At 44.5% G+C, this 27,041-nt stretch overlaps 1 protein-coding gene across 1 annotated transcript; it reads left to right on the top strand.

The window, feature by feature from the left end:
- Positions 1-13,339: 13,339 nt before the first annotated feature.
- ATP6V1G1 (ATPase H+ transporting V1 subunit G1) lies at positions 13,340-20,103 on the top strand. The gene is made up of 3 exons (XM_007449730.1): positions 13,340-13,421; positions 17,660-17,760; positions 19,930-20,103. Exons 1-3 carry the CDS (start codon positions 13,340-13,342, stop codon positions 20,101-20,103), a joined length of 357 nt encoding a protein of 118 aa, XP_007449792.1.
- The last annotated feature ends 6,938 nt before the right edge of the window (positions 20,104-27,041 follow it).

Here is a 27,041-nt window from a genome sequence, read left to right as displayed (position 1 = left end):
ACAAGGCCAGACACACAGCTTTGCAAATTCGCATTCTTCACCTTGTAAATGAGTAGCTGAATTGTTTTGTCCCACTGATCAATCGGAACAAAATTCCTGTCAGCCAAACTTTGGCTTAAGACTCTCTCCTCCCCCCAGGCCCCTGAGCTTTGGCCCACCGTGAACCTGAGGCAACATCCAGCATGCCCCGCCCCCTCCCGGGGCCTCCTGAGAGTGGGCTGACATTCTCTGAGTTACTCTGTCCAATCCATCATACCAGACTCTCATCCTTCTCTCCACAGCTGGTTCTTTCTGGCTTTGATTACTTCTCTCCATAAAAGAACCTCCTGGCCTAAACCTTGAGAAGGTGCAGATCTTATGGTGGACGTTTCTCCCCATTGCAACTGTACCTTGTCCCCTTCCCCTCCTTGCAATAAACGCTTCAAATAAAGTCTCTCCTTGCTTCGGTCCAGATTTGGTTTTTATTTGCTGCAAAGTTGGGTCAGAAGGGTGCTGTTTTCTTCTTTCACCTAGTGTTTCTTGTGGATGAAATTAAAATTTGCATTACACCCAAGTTATTCTCTGATGTATCAATTGCATTGGGACAAATTCACATCGACAAAACAAGCATTAAAACAGAACTGACTGTAGAGGTCCGGCCCAGACATTCTGAATCTCAGAGGTGGACACAGCTTATCCATGTGACAGGGTCCCAGTTACGTGACAGTCCTTTTAGACTCACGGAAAGAGAGATGCTGGGTTCGTATTTTGGTAACACTTGGAGCCTTTGCAAAAATCTACGACATTTCAATCATCTCCCATCCTTATCTTTATCTCCAAGCAAAGCCTTTCTTCACAGGGCTTTCTCCTAGAATTGACCTCGTGTTCTTAAAAATCATACAATTTCAACGTAAGAATGGATTTAAAAATCACTTCGTCCAATGCCTTCATTTCACAAAGGAGGAAAATGATGTTGCTGACGGTGAGCTCCTCAGGGTAGGTCCTGGGCCAGATTCTTATCTGAGACCCTCAGGCTTAGCTCAGGACCTGGTGTGATCAGGTACTCAGGAGGAATCGAAATGAATTACAAACCTGAAGGGAAGGTAGGATAAAAGTCAGTGGAGCAGGGCGTCTTACTTGGTGTTCTCTCAAATTGCACCAACTGGCTGAAGGCTGCTCTTCCTTCCAAAGCCAAGCAACAATTGTTCTCAGTCTTACCCTCTAGATGTTCCCTAAGCCACCAAAAATATAGAGGCAACTTTGGGCTCAGGGAAGACTGAATTGAACCTTTTTGATTTTTCCTGTTTGATGATTTTTGCCCGTATCACAGTTGATGATGTGGATTGTAAATGGTCAGACCACATACTCTAAAATGACTCCTCTGGGAGTTTTTAATCTATGCAAGACACAGACAAGCACAGCAGGGAAAAACGAAAATATCTCAGCTTCATTAGAGGAAATTTATGAGGTTGCCTAGGCTTGCCATGGTGACCAAAAGACAGGAACTTTTTGTAGATGCTAGTACCTGTAAATGATCTCAGGTAAGGGACAGGGCTACATTTACTGATCACAAACTATGTCCCAGGTTGTCTAGCACATATTCCTTTGTTTAATCCTTACAAATTCCTATGAGGTGGTTAGTCTTTTCCCGCTTAGAACTGGGGAAACTGAGGCTCAGCTAAGCTGTATTTGCTGAAGACCACACAGAACTGATCTGAACTCAAGTCTGATCCTGAAGCCTCTGTGAGTTGGACTTTTTAAGACTGTGCTTAGGTTGACTCAGTGGTGGAAGTTGTTATAAAACTGCACAGAAGGAGTTCCTTGGTTGCCTTGTGGTTAGGATTTTGGGCTTTCACTGCCATGGCCCAGGTTCAATCCCTGGTCAGGGAACTGAGATCCTGCAAGCCATGCGGTGGGGCCAAAACAAAACAAAACTGCACAGAGACATACACATGCCCGGGGAAGCACATCAATGGGGGTGCCAGCATCCAACTCATCTGTTGCTTTTATCTTTTTCTCACTTTAGTTTCTTTCTTCTCTGCTCCCTGAGAAAAAGAATCAGGTTGCTTTATTTAATCATAATCATGCACAGAGTGGAGTTCTGGCCCACCATGGGGGGCTGTCTTGGATTAAGGCTCAATCTTTGTCTAATCAGTTGAGCATGGTGGTACGTGTGGCTTCTCTGGGAAGCAGACCCTGAATCATGGACTTGAGCACAAGCGTTTATGTGGAAGGTGCAGGAAGTGCAGAAGTGACCCAAAAAAGGGGCAGTGCGTTATTAAGCCAGTAGAGAGTAGTTTTAATTCCCTGGGGAAAACCTAGCACAAAACATATGTCTCAGAATTTTCCCACCCAAAAGTTGAGGGAACAGAGATATTTAACACCAACTCCCTAGTGTCACTGGTTGAGAACTGCTCCTTGGAGAGTGCCCCTGGTCACTTTCAGATGGATCTGTACCTGGGAAGAACAACCTTCCTCGATTCTGGGGAGGAAAAAAAATAAAAAAGAGCCTTCAGGCTGAGAGAAGCAGATACTGGCAGTTGGCAATGGGCTGGAGCTCATTAAAAGACCACAGGGAATTCGGTGTGACAGTGACAGCTTCTGCTACGCCAGGGTGGCAGGGGTCACAGGAGCAAAAGCAAGGTGACCTTATTGCAGGGATCTGCCTCTGGCCACTTGGTTCATGAGTGAGCTAAGACAGTGGGAGACACTGAGTGTGATCTAGATTCTTTTCGTAGACAACGGCCTCTCACTGCATTGAGAAGACCAAACTGTTTTTCCAACATAGTCTGTAATAATAACAGGCTAACATTTCATGCATTAACTCACTAATTCCTCTCAAATCCCTGCAGCGTAGGCACTACTATTCATTTTACAGAAGAGAAAACTGAGGCTAAGATAACAGAGACAATAATATCTACCTGGGGATATCTTTTTCAAAAGGTTGTTGTACGGGCTCCATGAAAGTTGTGATGATGATAATTTACCTAGAAGCTAATAGTATTTTGCTCCTGGCAGGTTTATTCATCCCACAGTCCGGTGTCTCACAAAGTACTTTGCACATAGGAGATGCTCAATGAATGATGTGTTCAATTGGATTGAATCCATCCTGCTACATGGCACATAAGTGCCAAGATCACAGTTTCCACACCAAGGAGTTCTGGCTTATGAATGTATTTGTCTGAAAGAGATTGCCAAAGACAAAACGCACAGGAGAATTAAGGGGGTGATTTTATTCAGGCTATTGCAGCAGGGAGAACCATCCAAATGGGAAGATCAAAGGGTCTTGTCAGAGTGGTTTTATCTTAGACTTTTATAGGAAGGAGTAGATAAGTTACAAGGTGGGGGGATGTAGAGTTGGAATTGTTCTGCAATCAGAAGAAGTCTCAATCAGCCGATTAGGAAGTGTTTGTGTCTGGCTAGTTTCAGAGGGATAAACCATTCTAATCTTAATCACTCAGGAGACAAAGAAGGGTCATCTGTGTCTGGTCTTGCCACAGATAAACAAGGGAGTCATAAGTGAATTTGTAAGAGTAGTGACAGCTGGTGACAGGGAGTCTTTTCTAAATTATTTGGGGAAGAGTGGTTCTTTCAGGTAAGGTACTTCCAGAAACACAAAAGCATGGGGGATTTTGGAAAACAAAGGTTAAGGGGGTTTGTTGCTGTTCTCCAGGAGCACAGGACTCAGATAAAATTGAACATTGTCAATCTCACTGATGAAATAAAATTCATATTTTATGGCAAGACACGAAAAATTTAAGCATAAAATATTTCTCTGCCTGTTTGGCCTCCTCCCTCCCCTGTAGTGTATACTGTGCATGTGCATTAACCAGAACTTCTTCGAAGATACGTTCCTTCTTGATCTTATAAAGGGTCATGATGACCCCCTACTCCATAACTTCTTAGGAGATAATCTTACTTCTTAATCTTGTAAAGGGTCACAATGACCCACTACTCATGCAGATGTGGATTGTGTAAACGTCATTTAATATATAACCCCTTTTCTCAAAAACGTGTATATAACTGTGTTTTTTAAAAAATTTATTATTTTAAAAAAATTTTTTGGCTGCATCACTCGGCACATGGGATCTTAGCTACCAGATCAGGGATCGAACCCATGCCCCCTGCAGTGGAAGCGCAGAGTCTTAACCACTGGACCACCAGGGAAGTCCTATAACTATGCTTTGACCTCTAACTGGTGGAACAGTCCTCAGGGCTTTCTGAAAGACTGTCTCCTAGGTTATATTCAAGGTTGGCTTGAATAAAATTTTCGATTTCTTTCCAAGATCGGCTATTGATTATTTCTTGTCGACATCGTGAAAAAAGGATAAAAATTAATTATATTTGACTACATATTAAGCCTCATTTAATTCAAAAATAAAAACAAAAACTACTCATACACATACATACAGATGCAGCAAGAGCGATCTTTTCAGAAGACAAATGCATCCCTGTCTCTACTCTGCTGGCATCCCATTGCTTTTAAGATAAAGGTCCAAGTCCTTAGCAAGGCCTCCAGCGCCCACCTGATCTGGCCTCGTCTCAGACCCTCTACCCCTCCCTCTGTGCACTCCAGCCTCACTGCTCTTTCTGGAATATTCCATGTTCTCTCTTGCCTCAGAGCTCTTCTTGCTCAAGTTGTGTTCTCTGCCTCAAAAGCTCTCCACGCCCCCTGCCCTCAGCCCCAAGCAGTATAAACGCCTCAAGCTTGGCTGGTTACCCGCTCCTTGACAGTCAGATCAGGTCCTCTGTTAAAAATCCCTGAAGACCCCCTCAACCAACAGAAGGTTAACAACCATTTGAAACTACTTATCTTCATTTGAATGTCTTCTAGAATATGTAAAAAGTAAAAATTAACTCTATCTTCCGTGCCTCCATGTACAATCAGAACAGATAGCTATGTTCTTATGAGTAGTGAATACATTCTAAACTAATTACATGTATTAACTAATTTAATCCTCATTATAACCCTATTATACTATTATTAACTTCATATGAAAACCTGAGGCTCACAGAGGTTTAAGAATTTTGCTGAAGGTCACCCAGCAAGTAAATGACAGGGCTGGGATTCGAACCTTGTTCAGGTTCCTTAGGCCAAGCAATGAGAGACCCCGCTTCCCTTATTCCTTGTTGACCCGGGGCCTGGAAAGATTGTTGATGCTCCTTCACCTTGTTTCAGGCTTGTGTCTGAACAGCCCCACCTCAGAATGGGCACATGCTTTTCCTAGACTTGCTAATACATTCCCTCATCAGGGAAACAAGGCCTGGAATCAACTCTGTACCCTTCAGATGACTTTGCTAATCTTTGTTCCCTTGGAGGCAATTGCTTGACCCTCATTTCCTAGTTATTGAGGGACATCTCCCCAGGGTACCCAAGTTCTAACAACAAACACCCACTCAGATAATCAGAAAACCCAAACCAGTCTGAATATTTCAGAGGACAGATTGTCTAGAGTTTCTCTCTTTACACAATAAACTTTTGAAATGCTGCGAGGAAAAAAAATTCTGGAATTTGTAGATATTTATATGCTTCAAGGAAGCTGGCTGTTAGAGAAACCCTGATGTGAAGGCTTTTGTTAAGTGGAGAACTGGATTTGTAAATCAAACAATTACTCCCTGGCCAGCAAAAGACAACAGCTTCCATTTCGTGGCACTTACTGTGGACTAGAAACTGTGCAAATCTTCACATCCGCTATCTCTCTCTTCGCAACAGCTTTATTGCGACATAATTCACATACTGTACCATTCGCCCTTTTAAAATGTACAATTTGGCGTTTTAAGTATATTGACAAGAGTGTGCAACCATCACCCCATCTAATTCCAGAACATTTCCATCATCCCCCAAACCCCCGTACCAGTCCACAGTCACTTTTCATTCCCTCTTCCCCCAGCCTCATTAGCAACTGTAGGGCAGCAAAACCTGCCGCCCCAAAATGTCTCTTTAGCATGCAGATTATTTTGAACTGAAAATAATCGAGGCCCAAAAGACTCAGGAAAAACTTTGACCTTCCCCTTAACTGCCTGAAGAATTTAGATAGAGGACCTGTTACAGGAGTAGAGCTATCACCAGAGGTGTCTGCAAAGAATATGGGCTAAGCGTGTTGGGGGAAACTCTTAGAGACCAGAGTCAACTGTGAGTCCCATTGACCCTACATGTCTCAGCAGACATTTATTCACCAAGCATTTGCTTTTCCATCTCCGTGTCAGTTGCCTTCCTCCCTCTCTGAAGTCCCAAACCCCTACCCCCGCTATCTTCTTTTGCTTCAGCTGAAGATGGTATTTAAGGTGAAGGTTTCAGCCATTTTGGTGAGTTACTCAGTTTTTCCTGGGTCTCTCCATGTATACACGTTCTTAGGTTTTGCTTGATCTTCTCCTGTTAATTTGTTTCGTGTCAAATTTAATTCTTAGACGAGCCAGAAGAACCTAGAAGGGTAGAGGAAATTTTCTTCCTCCGTAACAGCTCGCGACGAGGATAGGATGTAGCTTTAGTGACTGTGTAACCGATCAGGACCCTATGGGGCCTTCCTGGGACAGGCAGTCCCCCATGTCCCCTGCTTTAGCTCCTCTCTGAAGTACCTAGATAACAGTATTTGATGCACATTTCCTGAGTTGTTTTGCAGTGGTGAACCCCTCCCCACCAGCACCAAATGGAAGCCCCAGGCCTCCTGGAGCCTAAGGATTGACAATATTAACCCCTGTGACACCACCCTGCTGCGTCACCATCAGCCAATCAGAGAACTGTGCACAAGCTGATCATGTACCCTGTGAATCCCCCCACCCTGCCTCCTGGACTTTAAAAATGCTTTGCTGAAACCCTTTGGGGGAGCTGGAGGCTTTTCAGGGCATGAGCCACCACGTCTCCTTTTGTGGGCTTTCAATAAACCTTTCTCTGCTCCAAACTCCAACGTTTCAGTTTGTTTGGCCTCTCTGTGCATTGGGCACATGAACTTGCGCTAACAACTGGACACAATTCACCCCAAAGCTGCTGCAGTTAAGAGACCCTGGGACAGCTGACAAAACCTGACGGAAGGTGAGAATCCTTACCATGTCAGTCAGTCTCCTGGATCTCTGCCTGCAGGATTTGTTGGAAATGAGAATGGTAAGAGATTTCCTCTTTTCTAAAATTAGATTAGCAGGAAGAAACATTTGTAGGGCTAGCTCCTTGGACTCAGCAATTCTTGGTTTGAAATTCGATTGAGTACTCTTGGTTTGTTGATCCTTTTCTTCCCAGAGATGATCTCTGTTTCTCTTTGTTTCTGTCTTTTGTGTCCTTTGTTATAAGGAGGAAAACCATTGGTCTGATTAGGTTTTCCTTTTGTCTTGCTCTATGACTTGAGAACTTGGCTTATAAACCCATTGGAATAGTCTCTCTGGTCTCTGCCATCCGGAAGGTGCACACACTGGTGTGTATTTGGCAGCCAGTCAAATAGACTGGGATTCCTAGTAGTCCCTTTGTCCAGCTGTGCCACTTCTCAGGGGAGTTTGTCATAAGGGGTCCCGGTCCATAAGAGGCCTTCGTCATGTCAACCTTTGTTGCTTTATTATTGATGCAATAAAGTTCTTCACTTAAAAAAAAGTATTTATTTATTTATTTGGTTGCACCAGGTCTTAGTTGCAGCATGTGGCCTCCTCAGTTGTGGCAGGCGAACTCTTAGGTGCAGCATGCATGTGGGATCTACTTCCCTGACCAGGGATGGAACCCAGGCCCCCTGTATTGGGAGCGTGGAGTCTTATCCACTACGCCACCAGGGAAGTCTGCAAGGTCTTCACTTTTTAAGACTGTTTTTGGACCTTTCTGGACCTTGCAAGGGCCACATCCTTTGCACTCTCTTGTGCAGACACCTCTTGCGTCTTATTGGTTTGAGTAGCTATTAAGACCCTACTTGTCAATGGCCAGAAGATGGATCCTTTAAATTGAAAAAACTTCTAAATTGGTAATTTTTTTAGAGAGCTCTCATCATAAACAGCTGTTTTATTGGTACCTGTGAAAAGAGCAAATTAAAAGGTGGACACAATATAACAGCTAACCTTAAGCATTCTAACAACAACAACAGTTTGGGAAGCCTTATGGAGTCTGATTGGTGTCTCAGCTTCCTCTCACGAGTCTTACAGATGCCAGTAAAAACATTCGATTTATTAGCAAAAGAATGAAAAGAAGCTGAGAGGAAAGTCAAGAGACTCTTGCCAATAAGCTATCTGGTCATATCTGAGTCTGTGTATATCTCTCTCAAATATGACATTCCAGTCAAAGCCCTGGTAATATAACCAATGTTTCCAATTATGCCCTGTTATAAGGAGAACAGATTCTTAGTGAACTTATGCAAATAATGATATTGCCTGAAAATAAGAATATTCCCTAAGAGTTTCCAGATTCTAGAGGGATTAGGTAGGGAGAAAAAGAGAAATGTTTCAATTCTGCTTACAAAGGCATAAGTTACCAAATTGCTGTAAGGCATAGTTGGCATAAGAGGAAAAGTTTCCTTATGTCTGGAAAAAAACCCAGTAATATTTCAGACAAAAAGTCGTAAAATTGTAATCATATCCATCAGTTCATGTTTAGACAATCTTCTTGCCTGTTGCTGTGTGGGCCACTCAGAAAGTTTACCTGAATACCTGATGATATCATCAGAGACATTTTAAACTGCAAAAGATGTTTAGATGTTGACATTTAGAAATCTTCTTGACTGGCAGCTCTCAGGACTTAGACACTGGGTTTATAATTTGCTCCAATCATTAACCTTTGTTTTTCTTTTGTCTCCATAGAAATGCTTATTAAATACCTGATTGCTTACACTTAACAGACCTAACTTTGAGAGCCCACTTGCATCACCACTTCATGAAATGAATTTAACTGGACTGACCTAGTGTCAGGACTAAAGGAACTGGTTTAATGAGATGGAACAATCTACCAACTCAGCTTCTGGACCGTGAAACTTCTTAAAAGAAGGGTCAAGAATGGGAATGTAGGAGAGCAAAATTTGCCGCCCCAAAATGTCTCTTTAGCATGCAGATTATTTTGAACTGAAAATAATCAAGGCCCAAAAGACTCAGGGAAAACTTTGACCTTCCCCTTAACTGCCTGAAGAATTTAGATAGAGGACCTGTTACAGGAGTAGAGCTATCACCAGAGGTGTCTGCAAAGAATATGGGCTAAGCGTGTTGGGGGAAACTCTTAGAGACCAGAGTCCACTGTGAGTCCCATTGACCCTACATGTCCCAGCAGACATTTATTCACCAAGCATTTGCTTTTCCATCTTATGTCAATTGCCTTCCTCCCCTTGGAAATCCCAAACCCCTACCCCTAATATCCTCTTTTGTCTTCAGCTGAAGATAGTATTTAAGGTGAAGATTTCAGCCATTTTGGTGAGTTACTGTTTTCCTGGGTCCCTCCATGCGTACATGTATCAAGCTTTGTTTGACTTTCTCCTGTAAATCTGTCTCAATGTCAATTTCTTAGACCAGCCAGAAGAACCTAGAAGGGTCGGGGAAATTTTCTTCCTTCCCGACACCACAACCTACTTTCTGTCTCTATAGATTTGTCTACTGTGAACATTTCACATAAATGGAACTGTACAGTACGTGGTCTTTTGTGCCTGGATTCTTTCACATAGTGTTAACAAGGTCCAACCATCCTGCAGCATGTATCAGTACGTCATTCCTTTTTATGAACATTTAGTATTCATTGTAAAGATATGACACATTCTGTTTATCCACTCATCAGATGATACGCATTTGAGCTGTTACCACTTTGGGGTTACTATCATCTCTTATTTAATTTAATTTAATTTTTTTTTTTGGCCCTGCTATGTGACATGTGGGATCTGAGTTCCCCCATCAGGGATCAAACCCCTGCCCCCTGCATTGGGAGCATGGAGTCTTAACCACTAGACCACTAGGGAAGTCCCATATTTATATTTAATTTTAATTTTTTAATGGAGATAGAGTTGATGTACAATATTATATGTTTCAGGTATACAACACAGTGAGTCACAATTTTTAAAGGTTATACTCGATTTACAGTTATTATAAAATAGTAGCTATGTTCCCTATGTTGTACAATATATCTTTGTAACTTATTTTATACATAGTAGTTTGTGGCTCTTAATCCCCTACCCCTACCTTGCCCCTCCCCCCAATGGTAACCACTAGTTTGTTCTCTATAGCTGTGAGTCTGTTTCTTTTTTGTTATATTCACTAGTTCGTTCTATGTTTTAGATTCCACATATAAGTAATACCATAGAGTATTTGTCTTTTTCTGACTTCTTTTATTAAGCACAGTACTCTCCAAATCCATCCGTGTTGTTGCCAGTGGCAAAATTTCATTTTTTCTTATGGTTGAGTAGTATTCCATTGTATATATATACCACATCTTCTTTATCCATTCATCTGTTGATGGGCATTTAGGCTGCTTTCATATCTTGGCAATAGTAAATGATGTTGCTATAAACATTGGGGTGCGTTTATCTTTCTGCATTAGTGTTTTTGGGTTTTTTGGATATATACCCAGCTTTTTTTTTTTAAACATCTTTATTGGAGTATAATTGCTTTACAACGGTGTGTTAGTTTCTGCTGTATAACAAAGTAAATCAGCTATACATATACATATATCCCCATATCTCCTCCCTCTTGAGACTGCCTCCCTCCCTCCCTAACCCACCCCTCTAGGTGGACACAAAGCACCCAGCTGATCTCCCTGTGCTATGCAGCTGCTTCCCACTAGCTATCTATTTTACATTTGGTAGTGTATATATGTCCATGCCACTCTCTCACTTCGTCCCAGCTTACCCTTCCCCCTCCCCATGTCCTCAAGTCCATTCTCTACATGTGTCTTTATTCCTGTCCTGCCCCTATGTTCTTCATAACCCCCCTTTTTTTTTTAGATTCCACATATTGGTAATTAGCATACCGATAATTTGTTTTTAGCATACGGTTATTGTTTTTCTCTTTCTGACTTACTTCACTCTATATGACAGACTCTAGGTCTATCCACCTCACTACAAATAACTGTTTCGTTTCTTTTTATGGCTGAGTAATGTTCCATTGTATATATGTGCCACATCTTCTTTATCCATTCATCTGCTGATGGACACTTAGGTTGCTTCCATGTCCTGGCTATTGTAAATAGAGCTGCAATGAACATTGTGGTACATGACTCTTTTTGAATTATGGTTTTCTCAGGGTATATGCCCAGGAGTGGGATTGCTGGATCGTATGGTAGTTCTATTTTTAGTTTTTTAAGGACCCTCCATACTGTCCTCCATAGTGGCTGTATCAATTTACATTCCCACCAACAGGGCAAGAGGGTTCCCTTTTCTCCACACCCTCTCCAGCATTTACTGTTTGTAGATTTTTTTGATGGTGGCCATTCTTACTGGTGTGAGGTGATATCTCATTGTAGTTATGATTTGCATTTCTCTAATGATTAGTGATGTTGAGCATCCTTTCATGTGTTTGTTGGCAATCTGTATATCTTCTTTGGAGACATGTCTATTTAGTCTTCTGCCCATTTTTGGATTGGGCTGTTTGTTTTTTTGATATTGAGCTTCATGAGCTGCTTGTATATTTTGTAGAGTAATCCTTTGTCAGTTGCTTCATTTGCAAATATTTTCTCCCATTCTGAGGGTTGTCCTTTCATCTTTTTTATGTTTTCCTTTGCTGTGCAAAAGCTTTTAAGTTTCATTAGGTCCCATTTGTTTATTTTTGTTTTTATTTCCATTTCTCTAGGAGGTGATACCCAGCTCTTTTGATCCTCATCACACCCTTAGAAGTGTGTACTGTCCTCCGTTGACTGACTGAATGAATTATGTTTTCTTGAAATACCGAAAATGACAAATTTTCCCAGGAAATCATCGACTGGAATTAAAAGTTCCAGAGATCAGCCAAGTAACAGTTCTTGAATCGGGAAAGGAGTTTCTGGTTTTAGCCTCCTTTTCAACCCCACTCCTAACCTCATCAAATGAAAATGTCCTGAGGCAGGAATCCAGCTCCTTCTGAAGTAGAGATACTTCTATCTAAAAGTTCTGGCATCATTCTATGCTCGTCGTGCTTGGTGAATTCTAGATCACCTGGTCCTTTCCACAGCCCGCAAGATTCTCAGAGAAGAGCACAATGGGTCAGATATTCCACTCTGCAGCCCTGGCTAGATTCATACACCTCATCTCACAGTTAACAGGGATTTGACTTCAGGCAAGTTACTTAACCTCTGTGAGCTGCAATTTGGTCAGCTACAAAATGGGGTTAATAACACCACTTCTAAGTTACCACAAGGAGTCGTCAAGCGTTTAGGACACTGTAAACTCAACCACTGGCTTCCTACCTCCCTATTTGTGGTGGGAGACTTCTCTGTGCCATGTTGCTCCCCCCAAATCCACATATGCATGTCCTTTTCCCCTAATCACGCTCCACTCCCACTGTCTCCCACTATCCTTTCCTGGCTAACTTCTCATTCTTCTGATATCATTTTAAATATCACTTCTTTGGGAGAGTCTTCACAGTCACCTCCACACCCCCTCTTCCTTATTCCTTCGTAGAGCAACCTGCGTTTTTCCTTCATTACTTTACCACAGTTTGTAATTTTCCCTTTAGTTTAATCTGGTTTTGCCCATAAACTGCGTGCTCCACCAGGGTCCTTGTTGGTCTTGCTCTCTGCTGTAATCTCAGTACCAACAGCGGCCTAGGGTCGCAGCAGGCATTCATCAAATATTTACGGAAAACCCTAATCCCTTCCTGAACTTCGGTTAAGAAACGGAAAACACCCTTCCTCAAATCACACAGATTAGTGGCAGACTTCACCCCAAGTCTCCCTATTCCCAATTCAGATTCCAACCCAAGAGCCTGGCAAGAATTTTAGCCTGTCCCCAAATATATTCCGAGTGCCAAAGAAAACTCCAGAAAGGGGCGGGAGTGGGCAAAATAGGGGAAAGTGATTTGACTTGGCCCCTCCTCTCTGGATCTCGATGTGAGCTTACTGTAAAGGGAGGGATTACTGCAATAACGACGTCGCAGAGCGGCCACAAAGATGGAACAAGAGAAAAGACAGACCTTGAAAGGGCCTTGAGCTGCGTGCGAGCAAGGAAGACAGCAACAGCAGATCCTGCGCAGGCGCAGTCAAGGCGCTCTGGTCTCCCGCCTCCGTCCCGCCCCGCCCCGCCCCGCCCCGCCTCGCCTCACCTTACCTCTTCCCCTCCGAGTCACAAGACGCCAAGTGAAGTCAGCTGACGCGGCGTTGCGGAGGTCACGTGATGGTGCGCGGGGCGGCGGGCGCAGGCGCAGATCTTGGGCCGCTGGGTCAGCTGACCCGACGGGGGCGATTGAGCTGATTTAGGCCTGTCTGTGGCGTGTTGGAAACGCCGCCGCAGCTATGGCCAGTCAGTCGCAGGGCATCCAGCAGCTGCTCCAGGCCGAGAAGCGGGCCGCCGAGAAGGTGTCCGAGGCCCGCAAGCGTGAGTTTGGGGTTGGGGCGGCCAGGCTTGGCGCGAGCCCAAGAGTTGCGGGTAGGCCGCGGGAGGTGGTAGGTGGGTGAGGCCCGAAAAACTGCTGACGGGGCCGGGGGCGGCGTAGGGGGTTGGTTACAATCGCACTCGCAGCTCTCTGGATCCGAGGCTTTGGAAGTCTTGTAGGTCGCCGAGAGCTGCGATGTAGGCTAGTAGATAGGGCGTGGAGACAAAGTGGACGTACTTCTTAGGGTCTAGGGGGTGTGTAAAGTGGATTATCCAAACGGAACGCGTTGTTCTCCCCCTTCGCACTTACTCCTTTGGAGTCCTCCGTCTCACTGTAGGGAGCCACCATCCACACTTTTGCTCAGGCTGGAAACAGCCCTTTTAGCCACGTCTCAGACCCTCCCTCGTTCGCCATGTTTAGTCAGTTGCCAAGGTTTATTTGTTCACTTTTTCTCCGTCCCTGCAGCCAGCATCTTAGTCCAGGGCATCAAGTTCTCTGAGGCTCCCGTAGTAGCCTAATTCGTTAATTCCTTACATTTGTTTCTTCAATGCTGTTAATACGTGCCAAACACAGTACCTGGGACATCTGTGGTCTTTTTTTTTTTTTTTTTTTTTTTTTTTTTTTTTTTTTTGCGGTCCGCGCGCCCCTCCCTGCTGTGGCCTCTCCCGTTGCGGAGCACAGGCTCCGGCCGCGCAGGCTCAGCGGCCATGGCTCACAGGCCCAGCCGCTCCGCGGCATGTGGGATCTTGCCGGACCGGGGCACGGACCTGTGTCCCCGGCATCGGCAGGCGGACTCTCAACCACTGCGCCACCAGGGAAGCCCACATCTGTGGTCTTTATTGCGGTATTCAAAGCCCCAGTGAAGGAAGTAGGTTTGGGGTAGATTAATTGCAGGTGAGAGGAGGGCTAGAGTTGAGAAGTGTGAGGTTGCTCAAGAACTTAACAGGTGGATCGAATCTAGATTGGTGAGTGGGAGGCTTCCTACTCTCTTCCATGTGGTTCTCCTCACTGCAGTCAGTCATACCTCTCAATTGCAAATATGACTTCCCCACCGCCTCTATAGTCAACAAACGTTTAGTGCTTGCAGAATAAAGCCTAAATTCCTTAAGAGGGTGTAGGAGGTGCTTTTGCATCAGGCTGTGGCTTTCTTCTCTAACCTCCCTTTTAGGTACTCGCTCCAGACATAGTGATTCCTCAAAGGCGACTTGGTTGATTTCACCTGCAAGCCTTTGCACAGCTGGTTCCTGATTGGAAGAGCCTTTTCCTAGGTTACTCTTCATCCTCTAACACTTAGGCTTCTTCAGATATCAAAATTTAGGCAGTAGTTCTTCCAGGAAGCCTTCCCTGACTTCATCTTTTCCCCTCAGACTAGGCTAGGAGTCCTCCCCAAGTACGTATTCCTGTCATCACCGTGCAGTAAGCTGTTTCTTTTTTTTTTTTTTTTTTTTTTAGTACGAGGGCCTCTCACTGTTGTGGAGCACAAGCTCCGGACGCGCAAGCTCAGCGGCCATGGCTCACGGGCCCAGCTGCTCCACGGCACGTGGGATTTTCTCGGACTGGGGCACGAACCCACGTCCCTTGCATCAGCAGGCAGACTCCCAACCACTTTTTGTGGTACGCGGGCCTCTCACTGTTGTGGCCTCTCCAGTTGCGGAGCACAGGCTCCGGACGCGCAGGCTCAGCGGCCATGGCTCACGGGCCCAGGCGCTCCGCGGCATGTGGGATCTTCCTGGACCGGGGCACGAACCCGTGTCCCCTGTGTCGGCAGGCGGACTCTCAACCACTGTGCCGCCAGGGAAGCCCAAAGCTGTTTGTTTATATGGCTCAGTCACTAGACTAAGCTCCTGGAGAATAGGGACTATGTCAATTTAACTTTTATGTCTTCAGTTTCCCATCTGGTGAGATAGATGTTTCTATTCCTATTTGACAGATGGGAAAAATGAGGCTCAGAGAAAAATGGTATGACCATACCCTGGGAAACAACATAGCTGGGGTAAAATACCAAACACTATTAATCTTAGTAATTTCTTGGTGTTTTTTCCCCCAGAATAAGATTTATACTCTTATTCCATACCCAAGTAGATTTCAAGCATGGCTCTTTTACTTTTTCAATTAGGGGTTGTGTGGTACTCTGTATTTCTTTGGAAAAGCTTTCTTTGAGGGAGCTGGAGATGGGAACAAGTCTTCTATTCTTGCTCTGGTGACTGGGAAGTTCTGTGTTCCTCATGGAGGATTTCTGATCATGACCTTGATGTAGTATTTCCAGAATGACTTCTCAGAGTTTGTCCTGTGATGGCTCATCAGCAGCGGAAGTTGTATCTGTTGGGAAGCATGTGAGAATATTTGGGGGAAGTGCAAGAACAGGTATTTGGCATATGGTAAGAATGATTCTGGGTGCCTTGGAGGTAGGGGTCATATTATACATCTTCCTTTATCCCATCAGGCCTGGTGCAGGGACTTGTATATCTCAGGTAGCTATTACATAGTGACTGAAAGAACTTGTTTTAAAGGAGTGAGTTTATGGCTAATATACATCTCAGAATTTGCAGTGGTTAGGAACAGAAGTATTGAGAAGACCTATAATTTGAAGAAGTTACTCTCTTTCTTGATCTGTAATTATGGTTGACACACCCAGTTAGGAATTGGGAAGAGGCAGTGCATGATGTGGTAAAATGGTCCAACCCCAGTTTTTCATGAAATCATTGCTTGGACTATAAACTTTTTAAAAATTTTGTATGTGGTTTGTCATTGGGAGTGAAACAAAACGCTGGCCTCCACATGTAAGGCCCACAAAAAAACGAGATTTAAAAGAAATGATTTCCTCCTCAGATATTTTTAGGTTTTCAGAGAAGCCAATCAAAATTGATGGCTGACAGGTGGAGAATGGTGTACCTTAGGTAATTAATTCAGGGAGCCGTAGTTGTTGGGAGTGATCAGGACAGTGGTATTGTGAAATTATGTGGAGCTACTGCATAATGTTCAGGCTATGTTAAAATTTGTTGGTTTGGAAAAGAACTTTGACTTTGGAATATGGCTTTGAATATATAGCAGATGAGGAGGACAGCATGTGGAGCACTGGGATAGAAGTTGGCTCCAGCAGACCTTAAATAGTAGGCACTAAATAGTACTGGAGTAAATATATATTTGGAGAAATAGTCCTTGTGGGGCTTAGACACCTATTGATTGTTTTAGACTAGCCTCATGGAGGATTGATGTCATGGGGTCATCACCAGTTCAAAATCCTGTTGTTAATCAGGAGGTGGAAGGTTAAATTCAGTTTCATTCACCTACATGGGCTGACTGGGATTTCGGCAGTTGCTATACAATGAATTATAACAGCTTGCTTTTAGATGCAGGATGTCTTTTACTCTGAATTAAATAAATCCTCAATTGATTGTCTAGGACCTGCGCCCCTCCCCCACCATCCCATTTGGGTGTCTTAGAAGTTTGGTGAACAGGGAAACTTGTTGGTTGATCTTGTGGTCTGTTTTCATAGAGCCTCTGATAGAACCTAGAGAATTTTTCCAGCTTTATGTTAAACTATGCTCTTCTAAAAACCAGAGCCCCTGTGTCTCCTCACTTCTTAGATGCTTGTGTAGTCTTATGTCCAGTGCTCCCCATTCAGAATTCCTTCCCAGAACCACTTTTACTTATTTCCTTGTGCACAGGCATGGGTTTTAGTTTCCAATATTACATCATCTGTTTCATTAGTTACAGTTTAGATTGATGTCCCTTCGGAGTGTATTTAGCCTCCCTGCTAAGCTTCTAGCCAAGCTCCAGTTGTAATCAGCAGCATACTTAGGTGTTTACTTCTCAGGAAGAGAGAGAATTCCCCGAATGGCTAATGTCGCCCGTTTTATGTTGGTTCTTAGTAGTTGAGATTGAGAGAATATTCTGACACATTCCAAGATTTTTGGCATCATTTTTCCGGTCCGCTGTAGATGTAGAAGGCGGTCCTTTTTATCTGGTCACTTCCTGTAGGTATAGAAGGCGGCCCTTTTTATCTGGTCACGTCCTTCTGCAGTACAGGAGGCAGGAGCTTGTCCTGTTAGTTAGCTCTGAATTCCCTCTCTCCCTCTTCCCCGTGCGTGTCTCTTGAGACTGTATCTTTAAACTTTGTGCTTGTTCATTAGAATTTACCATCTCAGTCTCTGCTTCCTCTTATGCTTGTCTCTCTTTTTTTTTTTTTTTTTTTTTTTTTATTTTCTGCTTGTCTCTTAACCACTTCCTTTGAAAACAGGAAAGAACCGGAGGCTGAAGCAGGCCAAAGAAGAAGCCCAGGCTGAAATTGAACAGTACCGCCTGCAGAGGGAGAAGGAATTCAAGGCCAAGGAAGCTGCGGTGGGCTCAGTTTATTTTCATTACTGCCTTAGTTTCCTGAGGCTTCCTTCTCTTCCTCTTCTCCTTAGGTTCCCAAAATATCCAGCATAGCTCAGAGATTCTGATTCTGGTAGAAATTTGAAAATTTGGTTACTGGATGCTTAGGCTGAATCTCTTAAGGTGATTAATTTTTAACTAACATTTGAATCCTAGTCTTCATTTATTCAGTTAAATTATTGAATTATTAATAGATATAATTAGATATTAAATATAGATAATTTATAGAGATAAGTTATTTAATATATATATTGAATATAGATATTATTAAATATCTTTTGAACAGTTAATGTGTGCCAGATGCTAGAGGATCAGCTGTGAACAGAAATAGACATGGTCCTCATGGAGTTTAGCATACAGTCTGGTGGTCAGGGACACTTAGTAATAAAATGTCTGGTGGTCAGGGACACTTAGTAATAAAATGTAAGTCATGCAAACCGACAACTGAAGAGGGCTGTAATGGTCATAAACATAAATCACATGGAGCCCCACTTTAGTATAGTCACTTATCAGTAGTATAGGCTAGACCACAATGTGTAAGATGCATATAATAATAGTACAAAAACAGATACAGAAAGAACAGAGAAAGTAGGGGAAATTCTGGAAAAGGGAAAGGATGGAAGAGGCTTCGTAGAGAAAAGAACCTCTATCAGGACTCTTGGATACAGGCAGCAGAAAACAGTTCAAACTGGTTTAAGCAAAATGGAATTTATTGACCTATATGCTTGGAAGCCCAGGTAAAGGCTAAGGTTTTTTTTGTTTGTTTGTTTGTTTTTTGCGGTACGCGGGCCTCTCACTGTTGTGGCCTCTCCCGTTGCGGAGCACAGGCTCCGGACGCGCAGGCTCAGCGGCCATGGCTCATGGGCCCAGCCGCTCCGCGGCATGTGGGATCTCCCTGGACCGGGGCACAAACCCGCATCCCCTGCATCGGCAGGCAGACTCTCAACCACTGCGCCACCAGGGAAGCCCCACTTGGACCTCTTTGAGCCCTGGTTTCCTCAACTGTAGAAAGGGGAGTGATACCCTCCTCATAGGTTATGGAGGAATAGGTAACAGGCCATATGAGAGAATGCTCTGTAAACTGATGTGTTACACAAATGTGAAGGGATATAGTTGTAAACCTTCATAATGAGGCGACAGCAGTTTAGGTGATGAAAAGAGTCAGGCACAAAAAAGTGATACCTTAAGAACCTGATAGGTCACATTCTAATAAAGTAGGCATAACAGTTAACAATGAGATGACAGTGGACAGTAAAAGAAAATTTGTCCATCAGTGTGTGTTAAGTTGTAAATGGCAACTGAAGAGGTGAGACATCCATGCACTAAAAATTTCAAGCAATAAAACAGGGCAACAATGAGGGGATAGTTTCCCTCTCACCCAGATCCACAGTCCTCTTTAGAGATAACCACTGTTAACAGTTTCTTGTGTATTCTTGTAGAATATCTACTTGAAAAAGAACAGATGTCACGTATTCTTTTTTTTTTTTTTTTTTTTTTTTTTGGGGCGGCGCGGCCCTCTCACTGTGGCGGCCTCTCCCGTTGCGGAGCACAGGCTCCGGACGCGCAGGCCCAGCAGCCATGGCCCACGGGCCCAGCCGCTCCGCGACACGTGGGATCCTCCCGGACCGGGGCACGAACCCGCGTCCCCCGCATCGGCAGGTGGACTCCCAGCCACTGCGCCACCAGGGAAGCCCACGTATTCTTAATACTGGTGAAACCACTGTTGAACTTAAGAGCTAAAACATTAACCAGTAATGGTGAAACTGTATAATCCTTCTAAATTGTATTGCCCTTGTGTTTTTTATTTTTTAAGAGCTTTTTTTTTTTAAAAAAAAACACCATGTATCTACCCCCTTTAAAACCACACAAGGAGACATATTACTAACCGCCAGGCCTCAGTTGTTAGGTCTTTAGGTTCATTCCAGTCTCTAGTTAAGGCTGCACATGAGGCTATAGAGGGATGTGACTGTGGAACCCTGACTTCTCTCACGCTCTTCAGTCATGCTGCTGATTACTTATATTCATTATGAGACTGGGTTTCTTCAAAAGTCAGAACGTTGCTTGTTAAATGTTGTTCCTGCCCAGCCGGAGCATCGTCCTGATGTTCCCTCTGTCATTGCTCCCCGACTCCAGGCTCTGGGATCCCACGGCAGTTGCAGCACTGAAGTGGAGAAGGACACCCAGGAGAAGATGACCATCCTTCAGACCTACTTCCGGCAGAACAGAGATGAAGTCCTGGATAACCTCTTGGCCTTTGTCTGTGACATCCGGCCAGAAATCCATGAGAATTACCGCATAAACGGATAGGGGAAAAGCAAAAGCGCTGTGCCGTGGATTGGCATTTTAGATGCCTTCATAGAATATGAGGCTTTAACAAGGCTTGGGTTATATTCTTGTGAAAAGGCATTAAATTATTTCTGTATATTATATAATAGGTCCCTTCACTTTTTGCAGGATAGCAATCATAGCTTCTTTGTACAAACTTATAGCCTATCCAAAGAATTTATCTTTTTACCTCATATTTCTTAGAAACTTAATGGGTATATATTGTCTGTTTTCCTATGCCTTTTCGCTCAAGTGGCATATTATGAACACTGACTTTTTCTTTCTTAGATATAGTTTTGTTTTTTTAATTTTACGTCATAGCTTTATGTTGCAACTCTGCTTGTTCAAAAGTTAGATCATGAAGGTTCCTTCCTATGACCTTAGATATAGTTTAAAAAAAAACAATTTTCTTAAGAAAGAAAGGGATTAAATTTTTTTTCCCCCCTAACTCTTTCTTGAAGGTCAGGGGCTTTATCTATGAAAAAGTAGTAAATAGTTACTTGTAACCTATGTGAACAGCCAGCCTTAAAATAGTCTTTTCCGGCTAAGAGTTAGAACAGTGGGTACTAGTATTGGGCTGCTTTTGGTTTCTCTTATTTAAAATTACTAGATGATAGAATTCAAGAACTTGTTGCATGTCACTACTTGGTGTACTGATACTGTACTAATAATCATTTAAAAGTCAAGACTCTGTCATGCATATTTTTCCCCTCTGCTTCATCCTCTTTGATAATGCAAAATGCACTTTGACCCAGATGTTCTGCAGAATTTCACTAAGGAAGTTAAATTAGCACATGTATCACACCCATTCACATACATACTTAGAAAATATTCATGGTACATATCTTAGCAGGAAGGAAATCACTTCCTTGGGTGATTTCACCCAACAACTGTTTTGAAAAACAGCAAGCAGGGGACTTCCCTGGTGGCACAGTGGTTGAGAGTCCGCCTGCCGATGCAGGGGACACAGCTTTGTGCCCCGGTCTGGGAGGATCCCACATGCTGCGGAGCGGCTGGGCCCGAGAGCCATGGCCGCTGGGCCTGCGCGTCCGGAGCCTGTGCTCTGCAACGTTAGAGGCCACAACAGTGAGAGGCCCGCATACCGCAAAAAAATAAAAAAATTAAAAAAATAAAATCCACCTTCCAATGCAGGGGACAAGGGTTCGATCCCTGGTCAGGGAACTAAGATCCCACATGCCGCGGAGCAACTCAGCCAGTGCTCCGCAGCCACTGAGCCTGTGTGCTCTGGAGCCTGCTCGCCCCAATGAAGACTCATTGCAGCCAAAAAATTAAAAAAAAAAAACCCACACACAGACACAAAAAACAGCAAGCAACTAGTAGATCTAAAGTTTGCCTTTTCTCTAGAGCACCCTGTCCTGGGGCAGCCCTGGACAGGTTATCAAGCGTGTTTCCTTCCTGGTGGGCTAAATGCTCAGTGCAATACCTATAGTAACTTCACTCTAGCACTTAAAAATTAAATGCCCTCTGGACTTCCCTGGTGGCACAGTGGTTAAGAATCCACTTGCCAATGCAGGGGACACAGGTTCGAGCCCTGGTCTGGGAAGATCCAACGTGCTGCGGAGCTACTGAGCCTGCGCTCTAGAGCCTGCCTGCTACAACTGAAGCCCACGCGCCTGGAGCCCATGCTCTGCAGCAAGCGAAGCCACCACAACGAGAAACGCACGCACCGCAACGAAGAGTAGCCCCCGCTCGCTGCAACTAGAGAAAGCCCGCGCAGCAATGAGGACCCAACGCAGCCAAAAATAAATTTATATTTTTTTAAAAAAAGGCCTCTGACCCACTAGAAGCTGAAAGTCTTCTGCTGCAAGATAATTTCTGGTACGTAGAAATAATTGAAAGAACATTGTGCTGAAACTATGGGGGAATAAGATGGCCTTTTAAAAAATTGTATCTTTTATGTGACTGAGGATGGGTGGATCTCAGGCCACTTCCGTCTCTAGTTGCTGTTCCCTCTTGCAGAATTCCTCATAAGAATTTTCTATACGAGCTTTTCCATTTTTTACTGTTCAAGCACTCCAGTCAGGCTTGCCATGCCATTGAAACTGCTTGCTTGTCAGGGTCAGCAATGATGACCTAGTTGGGGTCCAATCCTCTGCCTGCTTGACCTTCAGTATCATTGGACAGGGTTGGCTATTCCTTCTTGAGCCACTTTCTTAGCCTCCCTTCTGCAGCCGTGTGCTGCCTTGCCTCTCCAGTCTCTTGATGGTTCCTCCGCATCTTTTCCTGTGGTTTTGTTCTTGTATGTCTCTACATCCCCTTTTGAGACCATCTGCATTACGTGGCTTTGATACCATCTATATTGAAGACCCAAATTTGTATCTCCAACTGTCCTGAACTCTAGAATTCTCAGATTGCTTATTTGATATTTTCATTTAGTTATCTGGTAAGCATCTCAATCCTAATATGTCCCAAACTGTACCTGGTTTTGTTAGGACTTTACTCCTGGTATTGCCAAGTGTATCCAGACCACGGTCAGCAGTGTCCTTGACTTCTACCCCTGGGTGCCAGTAGTACCCTGCCAGTTGTGACAACCAAAGATGTCCCCAGACGTGGTCAGATGTCCCCTGGGGATCAAAACCACCCAGTTGACAACTACTGTTAAAGCAACAACAAAATTATTGAAAGTACCACACGATCCCTGGAACATTCTAGGTACTCAAAAAATGTTTCCTAATTTTCCAAAATTTGGTTCTCCTTTTCTCACCCTAATCATCCTTGATTATATGTCTAATAATAGCTCTTATTTGTTGGTATAGGATATACTAAGTCTCAGTGGCTTAATACAACAAAGATTTCTTACAATGTTGGATACATGTTGGGTGACCAAGGCAGCTCTTCTCCATGTGGTGATGCAGTGATTCAGATCACTTCCACTTTGTGGTTCTACCATTTTAGCCCATGGTTCCCATGATTCCAGAGGCAAGGGAAGAAAAAGTTGGCAAACGTGCACCAGCTCGTCTATGCTTACGTCCTGAAATAAATGACACTTGTTCTCAGCTCATTGACCCTCGTGCATCACATGAGCCAACCTGACTGCAAGGGAGGCTGAGAGATAAGGCAGATCCTGTGGTTATTTGGTGAGTAAGAAATCTCTGCTATAATTGCCAACAGTAGCTTTCTCCATGCCAGCTAGTGACCACATGCATTGTTCACGAGCAAGAATATTTTGAAAGGCATCTTTTTCCCCAAGTAGTGGGTCTCAACAGTGGGTTTCAAATGTTCAGTAAACCATGTTGTAAACAAATGTGCTGTCATCTAGGCTTTGTTGTTCTATTTATAGAGCACAGGCAGAGTACATGTAGCACAGTTCTCAAGGGCCCTAGGATTTTCAGAGTGGTCAGTGAACATTGGCTTCAACTTCAAGTCACCAGCTGCATTAGCCCCTAATAAAAGAGACTGTCCTTTGAAGCCAGGCACTGACTCCTCTCTAGCTATGAAAGTCCTAGATGGCATCTTCTTCCAACATAAGACCGTTTTGTCTACATTGAAAACCTGTTGTTTAGTGTACCCACCTTCATTCATTATCTTCGCCGGATCTTCTGAGTAACTTGCTGCAGCTTCTGCACCAACAATTACTGAATCGTGGAGATGGCTTCCTTCCTTAAACCGCATGAACCAATCTTCACTAGCTTCAAACTTTTCTCTGCAGCTTCCTCACCTCTCTCAGCCTTCACAATTATACAGAGTTAAGGCCTTGCCCTGGATTAGGCTTTGGTTTTAGAGAATATTGTGGCTGGTTTGATCTTCTATCCAGACCGCTAAAAACTTTCACCAGGGACTTCCCTGGCGGTCTAGTGGTTAGGACTCCGAGCTTCCACTATAGGGGCCCCGGGATCGATCCCAGGTTGGGGATCTAAGATTCCGCAAGCCGCACATTGCAGCCAAAAATAAATAAAAAATTTAAAAAACCAAAGTATTTCTTCTGGTTTTAACCCAGTTTCCTGACAAATAGCATGTGACTTGTCTAACTCCCTGCACATTCCTGCCAATGACAGTGGTGTGTCTAGGCCCAAGCTCTCGCGTGCATATCTTGCAGGGGAGTACTCACTGTGTGATGTGACTCCCAGGATTTGGAATCAATGTAATGGAGCCAGGAGCAATGGAACGTACTGTGGGACGTGCTTTTGGAAATACTCTTCAAGATGGCTCTAATTAGTGGCCAAGCCTAGATTTGAACCCAGGTCTGCCTGACTTTCCAGCCTGGGTTGCTGTATGATTTAGTTCAATGTGTTCTATGGCAGTGTTTCAAGCAGTGTGTTTCTAAAAGAGAAAGTCAGTGACTCTACAACTGGCAGACAAGTTCCAAAAAACAAGATCTAATTTTTGATCTTTGCCTTTTCACTTACTCATCCCATGGTTCTGAGGCTCTCTCCTGTCCTGTCTGCTGCCACACTGAGATGGTCTGTGCTCTTGGAGCTTCGGGTTTTCAGAGGTTGGGGGACAGTGGGTAAAGATGAGTACAGGATAGGCTTGGGGGGTGGGGAGGGGCTTGGGCCTACCACAGAGAGCCTTGTGAATCCATCAAGATAGCGCCACTGAAGACTGCTTTCCAGTGGACTTTACTAGGTATTACTCACCTTTTATCAGATTTCATTCATCTTTCTCCATTCTCCATGGAGCCCCCATTCCCTCACGTCATAGTGGTAGGCCTTGCCATTTGCTGTATTTTCGGAGATGCAAAAGAATTGCCCAGAAATGCAGTTCACTTTTCTCTTTTTTTAAAATTTATTTATGGCTGCGTTGGGTCTTCGTTGCTGCGCAAGGGCTTTCTCTAGTTGCGGCGAGTGGGGGCTACCCTTCGCTGCAGTGCGCCGGCTTCTTGCGAGACACAACTGCTGAGCCCTCGTGCCACAACTACTGAAGCCCGTGCGCCTAGAGCCCATGCTCCGTAACAAGAGAACCCACCACAATGAGAAGCCTGCAGTTCACTTTTACTCAGCACTTTCTGCTAAGCACTTCATCATCTCATTTAATTCTTAAAATCTCTCAGTTTAGCAGATATTCTTATCCTTTTATAAATGAGGGAATTGAAACTCAGAGAGGGGAACCGGCCTGTGCAAGTTCACATGCCAGTGAGTGGTGGAGCCTGGTCAGCCAGTTCCAAAGGTCCACGTCTTCTGTGCCTCCTTAGCGAAGGAGGCTGATGGGTCAACGTTCAAGCTAGAGGGACAGGCAGTGAGAATGCAGAGTGAAGGTAGCTCAGCAGAAAGGGCAGGAGTATGACATCTGGCTTCATGCAGGAGGTAGGCCTTGCCGGGGAGGCAGGATTTATTTATTTATTTATTTTAAATTAAACCTATTTTAATTAATTTATTTTTGCTGTGTTGGGTCTTCGTTTCTGTGCGAGGGCTCTCTCCAGGTGTGGCAAGCGGGGACCACTCTTCATCGCGGTGTGCGGGCCTCCCACTTCCGCGGCCTCTCTCGTTGCGGAGCACAGGCTCCAGACACGCAGGCTCAGCAGCTGTGGGTCACGGGCCTAGTTGCTCCGCGGCATGTGGGACCCTCCCAGACCAGGGCTCGAACCCGTGTCCCCTGCACTAGCAGGCAGACTCTCAACCACTGCGCCACCAGGCAAGCCTGGGAGGCAGAATTTAGATGGTGACCAGTTCACACACCTGTCCCAGGATCCCTTGCAACATCTAGTCAGCAGGTAGGAGAACTCCAACAGCCCATGAATCTTGCTCCCATGCCTCCGGATTGTGTTTTGGGAAATTAGGCAAACTAAATAGAGATCTTGTGTGTCTTGCTCAGTGGTACCCAGAACAATGCCTGGCACTCGGCAGGCACTCGGTGTCGATCTTTTGATGAATAAATGAATAAACTAATTTTTAGTAGCCTGCTTCCTGGATGCTCACTTGTCTGATGAATGAGGATGCTGCCTGAGCAGCATCAGCTGCTTATTCCTCAATCACTGCTCTGCTCGTGTCCCCAAGCACTCCACCTATGCCTCTGGCAGAGCATGAAGACAGCTATATCTGCTGAAATTAAAATTGCACCCATATTCTGACTCGGCAAGTCCACTTGTAGATAGGCAGCCTGTGGCATGTACCCGGCACTGTGGCTATGATCATCCCAGCAAGGCCTGTGAGCAAGAAGAGTGGGAATTCCCCTCACATATCCACGAGCGGAGAGAGGCAGAGGAAAGAAAGAGCCTTCCTATTACAATACATGGAGATGTGTGCGCACCCCTTAAAAAGAAACCAGACAGAGGGGAGTGTTCTGGCAGGTGAATGCCAAGGAACTTTGCTGAATGAAAAAGCAGGGTATCCAACAGAATAGAACAGGTTCCGTTTTGTGTAAATGCACAGTGTACACATCTGTCCATACCTTTCTATGGAAATGTACGCAAGGTTAGTGCTTTTCTCAGGGAAAAAAGTGCTTTTCTCAGGGAAGGGGTTAGTTGTCACTGTAGACACCCCTGAAGTCTCGAGTGATGGTGCTGGGGGTGGCAGCCAACGTCTAGTGAGCGGCCATCATGTGTCCTGCAGTTGTGTACACTTCACACCGATTACCTGATTAGAGCTTTACACAATCCCATGAAACAGTATCATCTGTTGTTTACAGAAAACTAAGGCACAGAGAGGTTAAACACTATAGCGAAGATGACCTAAAAAATCGGAGACACTTGGCTTAGAGCTCAGGGAGCCTGATCCCCAAACCGATGCTGTTAACACAGTGCACATATAATTTTTCATTAAAAAAACAAGCCCCTAAGAAATTTCTGGTCCAAATATTTCTTCATCCACCGGGTCCCATGACTGTCAGACATGGGCTGGACCTCAGAGGCAAGCCGCTGCTCTCACGACGGGGAGACCGAGGCTCCGAGGGGGGCTGGAACTCTTTCCGTCCGGGGCGCGGAGCGCCCCCCCCCGCCCCCGCGCCCCTGAAGCGACGCGCGT

This window comes from Lipotes vexillifer, unplaced genomic scaffold (genome assembly GCF_000442215.2).
Source record: "Lipotes vexillifer unplaced genomic scaffold, Lipotes_vexillifer_v1.1 scaffold230, whole genome shotgun sequence".
Taxonomy (NCBI): domain Eukaryota; kingdom Metazoa; phylum Chordata; class Mammalia; order Artiodactyla; family Lipotidae; genus Lipotes; species Lipotes vexillifer.
Note: the sequence above shows the minus strand (reverse complement) of the source record. Positions and strands in the feature narration are given on the sequence as shown.